The sequence below is a fragment of the Dasypus novemcinctus genome, chromosome 27 (genome assembly GCF_030445035.2).
Source record: "Dasypus novemcinctus isolate mDasNov1 chromosome 27, mDasNov1.1.hap2, whole genome shotgun sequence".
Lineage (NCBI taxonomy): Eukaryota > Metazoa > Chordata > Mammalia > Cingulata > Dasypodidae > Dasypus > Dasypus novemcinctus.
In genome coordinates, this window is record NC_080699.1 from 6,829,870 (window position 1) to 6,841,153 (window position 11,284).

General features: G+C 42.9%; 1 protein-coding gene across 1 annotated transcript in view; it reads left to right on the top strand.

Moving 5' to 3' along the window:
* ARHGAP42 (Rho GTPase activating protein 42) overlaps window positions 1-5,051 on the top strand; it is a 264,054-nt gene extending 259,003 nt beyond the window's left edge. Inside the window, exon 24 of the mRNA XM_058289224.2 lies at window positions 149-5,051. Within this exon, the coding sequence (XP_058145207.1) occupies window positions 149-237 (89 nt within the window). The 3' untranslated portion in view covers window positions 238-5,051. The remainder of the gene's footprint in view (window positions 1-148) is intronic.
* The last annotated feature ends 6,233 nt before the right edge of the window (window positions 5,052-11,284 follow it).

The window sequence follows — 11,284 nt, forward strand, 5'->3', positions numbered from 1 at the left end:
ACGCGGCCAGCTTACAGGCCGAGGCCTGGTTTTGACAGCTGAGTGGATGCTTTCAATCTGATGTGGGTTTTTACCTGTCTATTTATATAATTGTTTGACGTGAATATTAATTAAGTCACATTTACTTGGTTGTTTTGTTTTTTTCCAGTGTACCCATCAGTGGAACCAGGATGGTTAAAAGCAACTTATGAAGGCAAAACAGGACTAGTCCCAGAAAATTATGTTGTCTTCCTCTAATGCTATTTAGTGGATGGCAGTATCTTCATGGTATCCATGGTAACAAATAATAAGTGCTATGATTTTATCTGACACAGATACGGGGATCAGCCCACTAAATGAAAATAGTCCATTTCTATCAAGTTCTACACCAGCAGACTATGTAGCTCCCTATTATTGGAAAAATGAAAAAAAAGTTTAAATTCTTGGCCATTCTTTTTGTGGCTGTGGTTTCTTATTTAAAAATACCTTTTAAAAAATAATAGTAAGTAACTCTCTACAGTGCCTGTTGCATAATAGTTGCAGATTTTTAATACTATGTTAAGTACTATATCCAAGAAATTTGGAAACCAGAGATCTGCTCTAAGGATTTTGAGATCTGTTTTTACTGCCTGGCATTCTCTGAGGAACCTTGAAATCATTGCTTAAAAATGTAATTTAAATTGTTCATTTATTTTTTTCTTAAAAATATACTATTATCTATGATCATTATTCTGGTCCTAAACATTTCAAGATTAATTCTTGATTAATGCAACGTCATTTTTGTTTTCCAAGTAGATGATAATATTCAGAACCAATAATGTACATGAGCCCTGTAAATGAAGCCACATTAGGTCAAACACTGATACTCTGTAAACAGTTCACCCAGCCTTCCAGAAACCTTCCATGCATTTAGAGCAGTGCTTAGCAAACTATTTCTATAAAAGCCTGATGGTAAATATTTTCAGCCTTGCTGGCCTTGTCGTCTTTGTCACAACCAGTCAATTCTGCCATTTTAATGCTCAAAAGAAGTCAGGGACAATACATAAACCACTGAGCACAGCCATGTTCCAGCAGAACTTTATTTATGGGCACTGAAATGAGAGTTTCACTTAATATTCGTGTGTCACATATATTTTTTGAAATTTATAAATCTATTTTAAAAATGTAAACACTGTTTTAAGCCTGTGAGCCATAAAAAAAAACAGGCGGTGGGTCCGATTTGGTTTGAAGGTCCTGGTTTGCTGCCCCCTGGTTTGGAGGATATATAAAACTATCATCACAACTTTGAGATTTTTACCAAATTTTGTTCTAGTAACATACAAATACTGATAAAGTCATATGTAGATATGCTGTAGAGGAACAACACAAAAGTATAATTACAATTATAGTAAAACAGTATGAAAGAACATTATAAAAACACAGCTTAAATTCTACATGTCACACAGTAAAGTGTTGTATTTTATTGATAATCCGTTTATGGCTTTTTGAGATGTTCTACCACTGATAAAGATGTTGTTTGAAGACTGAACGGGGGAGCTGTGCCTTCTGAAGCCTACACTGAGTTGAAGCAGACTAGAACACAAAGGCACAAGGTTCTTAAATTATCTTGAACCACAAAGTTTAGAATTGTTCATGTTTAACAGGAATAAAATTTCTTTGTGATTTTCTTTCATGCCATTCAGTTTACAGCTTTTAGTAGCAATGTCACTGAATTTATAGAGCATAGAAATAAGTATTTACTATGTATCCTTTTATATATGCCACCAATGTCTGGTCTTGCAAATTTGTAAATATTTGCCTGTGGCAAAGAGCCTTTCTTCTCAAGATTCCAAAAAACTGGTTGCCTGCCCCCGGAGGGTCACAGCCCTTGGGTCACTGTACCGAACTTGTTGCTTCAAAGCTCCCGGTTGTATGGAGACACTCAGGCACTGGCTGTGTGAAACTCTTTCACATGATAGATCTGTAATCTCAATCTCTTTCTCCTTAAAATTGGTGTTTCTAGAGCTGATAGTTTATATGCACACACACAACCATATCTAAGAACTTTCATACTTGTAAAATTAAAAATGGAATAATGGATTAGAATTAAAAGTCAAAAGAATAAATTGTAAGGGAGTCACAACCAGGAGTAAATATCAACGCATTGAAATAAAGGAATGAAAAATATTCTAATGTGTTAAAAATTAATGTACTGAAAAAAATCTGTTAAATGCTTCTCTCTTTAAAAAAAATCACCTGATGTTGATCTCTGTCCTGTGTAATCAAGTGAAGCTGGGCCTTCGTCTGTACGTCTTTGGTGGCCTTTGGTGGCCTTTGGTCCTAATAAGAGCCCTGGGGACACCCTAATTGTCTTCTGCTGGAACAGAAGCGGGAGTGTCCTTATGCCAGCCCCGTAGCCGGGGGGCGGCCCCAGCCAGAGCACCCATGCCGTCACCTGATGTCCTACTCAATAGAACCTCTCCAAGCAAACTGACTCTCTTTCAAAGACCACCTTGACTCCAAAGAGAGTCAGAATCCTCATTGGCTTGCCGCTGCAGAGACAAGTCATGGGCTTTGCTTTGTTTTGACATGCACCGGGTGGACCTGCCTCTGAGTTCTCCGTGAGCTCGTTTCCCGGATGCTTGGTGAAGAGTTGAGCCCTTCCTTGGCTGGGAAGCCCGCCTCTCCTCCACTGGTGACGCGGACGTGGTGGCAGCATCTGCTCGGTCCCTTTCCTGGCATATACCGTGAGCATGCTCGTTCAGGCTGTGCCTTGGCGGGAGGTTCTATCCCTGTAGACCGCCGCCTCTTCGCGTTGACCGTGGGCAGCACGTCGGCCCTGTGCTGGGGAGGGCTCCGCCCCAGGAGGGAGCTCCTGCAGGCAGTGGGGAGCACGGAGAAAACAGCGGACACCCCAAGCCCCAGTGCACGCTGAGCACACGGGGGCGAGCGCCGCGCGTCAGCAGGCGCTCACGTTCCAAAAGTGTTTCAGGAATGGAAGTGGATGGGTTCATGTCGCCCCCTCCGCACCCGCCAGCCCTCGGAGCACGGGCAGCCGCTGCCTACAGCCCAGTCGACCTGAAGAGGCGGGTGATGAGCCGTCAGGTGTCTCTTGTGTTACCTGAAAAGACCCCTGAGGGGAAAACTTTTATGTATTTAATAGACGATGCTTGCTGTGCCATGACTTGAGCAACTTTAGAGAAACTAGTCATTCAACTGAAGAATTTTTCTGTTGTTACATGTAAATGCCCGAAAAGTAAAATAATTTGTGCATCCCTGTAAGTGTGTGGAAGTGCCATTTCTCCTTGTTTATTTTGCTAGTTGAATTGATTCTCTGCGCTTCGTGATGTGAATGATTACAATCAGGTTTCTCAAAAATGGCCTCTTCGCACATTAATTTGGGGGTGGGGGTGGAAAAAAATATATGTACTTGGAATCCCCAACTTCCCAGGTCCCCAAATTGGAAGAATAAAAGTAGATCGTGATTTTTATTTTATTCTTATTCTACAATTAACTTTAAAGATTGTGGCATGCCTTCTAAAAAGTCATAGCAAGGAAGAGCAAATGTGGCTCTGGAATCCTGGAAAGCTGGCCTCCTGCTAGCCGCCCTGTTTCCTGCCTCATTCGTCAGGTCTGGCGTGAGACATCTGTCACGTGCAGGATGCTGGTTTAGAAGAGACCCTCAGAGCCTTTGCTCAGTCAACCTCATTTTGCAGACCACACCCCCATTACCTGTGCAGGATTCCTTAAGTAGCAGTTAGATCCCCTACCTGCTTTAAGCTTTACTGACTAAAGCTAAAGGGAGATCAAATTAGGAACAGCGTGTGTTCTTTGATTTTACTCTGTATTTGTAATCTGTAGCTGTTACCTTGTCCTGAACTCACTGGGTAGGACCCTAGAGTCCTGATAAACAATAAAACGGAAGCTTGACTGTTGTCCAGAGCTATTTTCCTCTTGATTTAACTTTTGCCATTCAGGGTGGAAATTGCTAGTTAATTTTGCCTCCTATCTGTTTTTTGTTGTTGTTTTTCCTGTAACTTTCCAAAAATCAGAACACCTTTAAAGGGAGACTGTCCCTCTTGATCTCTGCCTCACCTGTATCCTCTTGATCGATAGACTAATATTCAGTACTGATCAGCTAGTCCCAATCCCTGAACACATTTGCTGTATCCAGTCTTTGTCACCTTTTCTCCCTGCTTCCAATGTGTGTCTTCTACTTGATGGTAATCTAGACCAATATTATCATTTGATAAAAAGTTTTCATTTTTTTTAGGGCAGCTTCACCCACTGTTTGAGAACCCCAAGTAGTCCTGACAGCAGTCACACAAAGGCACTGGCAGAAAACGAACCTGTGTGTCTTAGCCCTCGGTTCTTACAAACCCAAGGGTTCTCCATCACCCAAGATGTCACATGGGGCTACTTGGGGAACTTAGAGTTGGCGGGTGGAGGCTGGAAGCACCAGGACCACCCTGGTGAGATGACCCCTTCCCTCTCTCTCATCCCACCTGCCACCTCTCGGCTGTGTTCTCCATGACCTTCACCCTTAGGGGCTGACAGCAGCCCCCTCTTGCTCTGGTCCCCCCACGCTCTCCGAGTTCTGTGTGTGTCAGCGTGTTGGAGATCTCTCTGCCTCTATCCTCGGTCAACTACTTTCCACAGAGAATGCCGCGCCTGCGGAAGGCTGGGATTTCAGGAGTCGCCTTGAACTCTGAGAGGAAACCCTTACAAATGGGAGTTTGGCAGGGAAGACGAATGGGTTTTAAATTCAGAATCCTATTTATAGACTTAAAATTTGAGGTACTATAGTTTATATGAAAGTTGGCTATTTGGATGTTATATTTCAGTACTAGGAGTTTCTTTGCAGCTATTAACATGAAAATAAATGGTGAAAATTATTGTCAGTAAATTATGATGAATTTTTTGTTTATTTTGTAGTGTTTCTGTATTTATGTGCACTTTTTGTGTATATATATATACACACATATGTAAATAATCTCATGTTATTCCTGACCTAAGTTACTACAATACCTTTAATGTATGTTTACACTGTATTTGAAATTACTTTAAAAATAAACTATGTAAGCACACTTTAATATCGTCTTTGTACTTGAAGACCGACTGTACTGGAAGCAGCCGCCTAGGATTCATGACAAGAAAAATCGAGGTTTCCCAATCCTGTGAACGGCAATTCTGGGTGTGGGTGAACTGGATGACATTTTCCTGACAAACTGGCGTTAAGACAGATTAGGAAAACATTAATGTTGATACCTGTTTCTATAGGTGTCTACACCGGACAGAGGTAATCGGGCAAAAAACAAAATATCAAATCTAATAGGCCTGCAGGCTTACCTGAAAATAGAATCTACAGATGTAGAATTTAAAGTATGCTATAGAAGAAGCCATAGCATCCAGATGCCCACTTGACTTTTTTCAGTGTTGTGAACTCCCTAGTCACTATTTGACTTCTAGATAGAAGTTTGCTTTTCCATCGAAGGAAGAAAACCATGTGTTAACGTTGTGTTGCTAAATGGATTACTAGAATGCAGCAAGTCGCCCTGCAGAATGCTAAGCCTTACCAGTTAATAACAGGGCTGTTGGCACACAGCCTGGTCTGTTCAAATGGGGAAGTGTTCTGTTCAGTGCCAGGGGAGACTTGATAAATTCAAGACACAAGACCTGTTGAGAAAAAAAGAGTCGTGTGAATCATTTCCACCCGGCTTGCTGGAGCAGGAAAGAACAAGAACTGAGGCCAGGTGTCAGAGGTCGTGATGGGTGACCTGTTGCTTTAGAATGCTGGAAGGGATTGACTGTTTGGGACCCTTGTAATTGGTATTTAAAAATCATAAAACCAAAGGTAGAACACTGTAACAAAATAACAGTATTAAATTGTAACTCCAAGTGCAAAATAAATATCCATGAATTGGCACTAATACACATTATTGAAAAAAAATTCACTTATAAATATATATATAATGAAAGAAGAGACATCTCACTTAGAGAATAATTCCAGGTTATTGGAGTTGTAGTTACTCCCCTCTGCAGGAAGTGGAGCTTCACCAACTGCACCTTGAGGTTGGGCAAGGCTTACTGATCCTCTTCCAAGGAATAGAGTATGGAAAGCGATTGTAACTTACAGGGAGAAACCTGGCAGGCGTTACCTTAACTAAGTGCTAAAGGCTAACGTTGTCTGCAGCACCATGTGGGCATTGTGTACCAACTGATGTGATGAGAAGAGCATTTCAGCTCTGACATTCTTTCTAGAAACCCATAACCCCAGTCTACTAATAAAAATCAGACAAACCCAGATTGGGGAGGCTTTCTATAGGTTAAGACAATAGGCCAGCACTACTCAAGACTGTTAGGGTCATGAAAAATTAAGGAGCTACTAAGATTTTCACAGACCAGGGAAGACCAAGTAGACATGACAACTGCAGAATGGTACCCTGGATTGGTTCTGCAACAGAAAGAAGATAATGGAAGAGTTGGTGAAATCCAAATAAAGTCTAGAGTTAGTAAAAAGAAAATTAAACCAATAGCAAAAACTAAGCATAAAATAGTGACATGAACTGGGGCACTCCTGATAACCTTTTTGGAATTTGTTCCTCAATAAATACTTTTCACTTGTCCCCCACTTAATTGCCATTGCTGTCCTCAAGACACACCGATCTGTTGCTCACTGAATCCACAACACTAGAACAGAGTTTGGCTATCGTGAGCCTCTCATTTAAAAAATGAATTCATTAGTCAAGGAGCAATCATTGTAAAGCCTGGGCTGTAGCAGAAGCAATAGAAGAGATGAATTCAGTGCTTACTAGTCGGTTGCTATTGGATGCGGAGAAAACCCGGTAGCTGCTGCCAGGTAAGGTGAAGATGCAAAGGGGCAGATTGCTTCCCAGATTGTTCTGAGGAAGGAACTGACCAAGGGACTAGGGGCCGAAACAGCATGGGTGACGAGGAAGGGCATTCTTGAGCACAGCTGCTGTTGTAGTTTGTGATTTAAAAGAGTTTGACGTGGTCTGTTTTTCTCAAGGAGTTAATAACTAAGGGAGAGACATGAATTAAAAAACACAATACAAATGAGGGGTGTGTGATAGAGGCAGTCAGCCACAGAATGTGAAAGTTGTGCTTTAAAACCCCAGAGTTAAGACAGGTAAGGAGTGTGTGTTTGGGGGGGGGGTGTCAAGAAGCAGAGAAAGTTTCACACAAGAAAAGGAACCTTCTTAACTTTGTCAGTCTTGTTGAAAATATCAACAAGGTTCTAAGGTAGCCATGCCCCAGAAACTTAAGGTGGAAATGGAGGGTTCTGAATGACTGTCTGGAAAGTTTCGTGTGTGAACAGACATTGGGGTATGACTGTGGTGGGGTCAGATTTACACTCAGGAAGACTGGAAAGGGGGGGGGGGCACTCCAGGAGGAGGCCTGGGGAGGCCACGCTGTCTCAACCAGAGAAGAGGTGAGCAGGCCCCAAAGAAGGAAACGCCTCTTTCCAGAGGTCAACCTGACATGACAGCCACTGTGCTGGATGAGTAATTGAGAGCCTATGGAAGGCTGTGCTGAGCAAAAGCGGTGGTGGTGAAGGCGGCGGGCATAGCTCAAGGCTCAGGCAGCCCACGTCTGGCCTGGGCACGGCCTGCTGGGGCCCGTCAGCCGGCCCGAGTGGGCGGACCTGGCCTGGGCCGTATCCTGTGCTCCAGAGCCCTGGAGGGCACCTGCAGCTGCGCTCTGAGATGGCCTGCTGCATCACTCTTGTCAAATATCTCTTACCAGGGGGACCATGGTAGACTTTGGGAGGTCGGTCAATTTCCTAGGTTGTGTAGTAAACGCTTTTGAGTCTTTTCATGCCCATTTATTTCTAGGAAGAAAAATAATGACCAAATCCTCAAACATTTCAACCCCTCCATCTGACTCACCTACTCCCTAACCCCAGGGACCCCAGGGGCTGCCTCGTGCCTCGTGGCCAAAGCATGGCTCTGTACACACTGGCTTTGTGCAGCTCAGCCACAGTGCCAACAGAGTCAACGGTCAGCTCTGCAGAAGGCATGGTGGCCTTTACCTGGGGACAGTGCGATCCCTCCAGTGTCGGTCTAAGACACGAGGTGAAAAAGACGAAGCCCACAGACTCAGGCAGCCCGTGCCTACCTGCGCCTCTGCAGAGGGGCTGCCCAGGGGCCACCCCAGGGATGGACGGCAAGCGGGTGGTGGGAGCCGGGGGCCAGGTAGTTCTACCGCCTGCCTGTGAGCTGGCAGCCGAGGAGGTGGCTGCGTTCTCTCCATGAGCCCACGAGCTCCATGCCAGGTGCGTTCCACACGGGAGTCCATACTCCATCCCACCACCACCAGCTTACGGAGCTGTGGCTTACCTGTTAGGAGTGATGGAAGAACCCTGGCCTGGGAGCACTGCCATCTGTCCTCTCTAGTTGACGTTGAGGGTCTTTTCCCCCAAGCCATCCTACTATTAACACCATGTAGTAGTAGCAAATGTTACGTTCTTGAGAGACTGTTCTCATAGTCTCTTAACCACAGTCCATCACCCACCATCGGGTCCACTGTGGTACACAGTCTCGGGCCTTGTACCATCCATCCCGTGTGTGCCCTCAGTGGCTCTCACATCCATCACAGGGTTATGCGGTCATCAGCTCGGTCCATTTTAGAACGTTTTCATGACTCCAAAAGGAAGACTCCAATACCCCCTAATACCTCCATTATTGACCTTTAGCACTGATAAATACCCTTCTTTGTCTTTGCTGCTAAAATATTAGACTATTACTGTTAACTATAGTCTGTATGTTACAATAGTTCTGCCCTTTTCAACTGTGTTCTTAACAGCTTGTGCTAGAGGAACGTTCTTATATTAATGCTATGAACCACAATCCTCATCCACCACCAAATCACTGTTACACAGCTCCTGGATTATCCCCCAGCTTCCTTTCAATTGGCATTTATGTCCCTAAACTACCCCCTTTCAGCCACCATCACATTTACACATAAGCAGTGTTAGTTTTACTCATTATAATATCTTACTAGCAACCTTACCTATTTCCACAAAATTACAGTCAACCTTATTAAACATTCCACGTGATGCATTCAGTATCAGCTCGCCCTTTTCAACCCATATTCTATCTCCTAGTAAACTGTGCTCTATAGTTTCATTCCGTAAGTTTACTCATCATATTTAGTTCATATCCGTGAGACCATCATCCTTTTGTGTCTGGCTTATTTCACTCAACATATCTACATCTATGTTGAGAACAATTCCTCAAGGTTCATCCACGTTGTCTTATGCATCACAAGTTCATTTTTCCTAAAAGCTGAAGAGTAAACCATTGTGTGTATGTACCACATTTTGTTTATCCATTCATTGGTTGATGGACACTTGTATTGTTCCATCTTTTAGCAGTTAAGTATAATGCTGCTGTGAATATTGGTGTGTAAATTTTTATGCATCCTTGCTTTCAGTTTTTCTGGATATATTCCTAGAAGTGGAATTGCAGGATCGCGTGGCAGATCTTATTTAGCTTCCTGAGGAACAATCAAGCTGCCTTCCACAGACACTGCACCATTTTATATTTGCACCAGCAGCAAAGAATTGTTTCTATTTCTGTGCATTCTCTCCAGCACTTGTAGCTTTCTGGGGTTTTTTCTTTTTAATGCCATTCTGTATAGTATAGTATAATGATATCTCATTATAGTATTGATCTGCATTTCCCTAATAGTATTTTTGAGCATCTTTTCTGGTGCTTTTTGGCTATTAGTATTTCCTTTTTGGAAAAACGTCTATGAAGTTTTTTGCCCACTTTAAAAATGAGGTTGCTTGTCTTTTTACCATTGAGTTGTGTGATCTCTTTATAGAACATGGAAATCAAACCCTTATCAGATCTGTGGTTTCTGAAATTTTTCTCCCATTGAGTAGGCTGCCTTTTTACCTTCTTAACAAAGTCATTTGAAGCACAGAAGTGTTTAATTTTGAGGCGGTCACATATATTTATTTTTTCGTGCTTTGAGTATAAGGTTTAAGAATTTATCACCTATCACACTTGAAGATGTTTCCCTATATTTTCTTCTAGGACTTTTGTAGCTTTTATATTTAGGTCCTTGATTCATTTTGAGCTAATTTTTCAATAAGGAACCTTTTTTTGTTTCAATAGGGAATCTTTTTCTTTCTTTTGGATATGGATATCCAGTTTTCCCAGCACCATTCATTGAATAGACCATTCTGACCCAACTATTTGGTTTGACAGCCTTGGAAAGATCACTTGACCAGAGATGTGAGAGTCTATTTCTGAACTTGCATTTGCATTGGTCAATCTGTCTATCTTTATGCCAGTACCATGCTGTTTTGTTTTTTTGTTTGTTTTTTGTTTTTGATGGGAGTCACTTTTTAAAAAATATTTATAGTGAATTTTATTTTTTTGTAATTCATTTTTTCAAATATTACATTCAAAAAATATGAGGTCCCCATGTACCCCCCCAACCCCCTCACCCCACTACTCCCCCCACAGCAACACTCTCCCCCATCATCATGACACATCCATTGCATTTGGCAAACACACCTCTGAGCATCGCTGCACCTCATGGTCAATGGTCCACACCATAGCCCACACTCTCCCACGTTCCACCCAGTGGGCCATGGGAGGATCTACAATGTCCCGTAACTGTCCCTGCAGCACCGCCCAGGACAACTCCAAGTTCCGAAAATGCCTCCACATCTCATCTCTTCCTCCCATTCCCCACACCCAGCAGCCACCATGGCCACTTTTTCCACACCAATGCCACATTCTCTTCGATTACTAACCACAATAGTTCATGAATAGAATATCCGTAAGTCCACTCTAATCCATATTCTATTCCTCCATCCTGTGGACCTTGGATTGGTCGTGTCCATTCCACATCTATGTCAAGAGGGGGCTTAGATTCCACATGGATGCTGGATGCAATCCTCCTGCTTTCAGTTGTAGGCACTCTTGGCTCCCTGGTGTGGTAGTTGACCTTCTTCACCTCCATGTTAGCTGAGTGGGGTAAGTCCAATAAACCAGAGTGTAGGAGCTGAAGTCTGTTGAGGCTCAGGGCCTGGCTATCATATGGTCAGTCCAGAGATTCAGATCCCCTAGATATATCTTAAACCCCAGCACCAACTACAATTCTGGTAAAGTAACAGGAAAAGCGTGTGAAAAGTGATCACATCTGAGTCCAGCTCCATCACACAGAAACACCAACTTCAAAGAAGGGCCAACTGACATGGCAGTGAATTCCATCTTACCATGCTGTTTTTACCACTGTAGCTAAGTAATATGCTTTAAAGCTGGAAAGTGAGAATCCTTCAATTTTG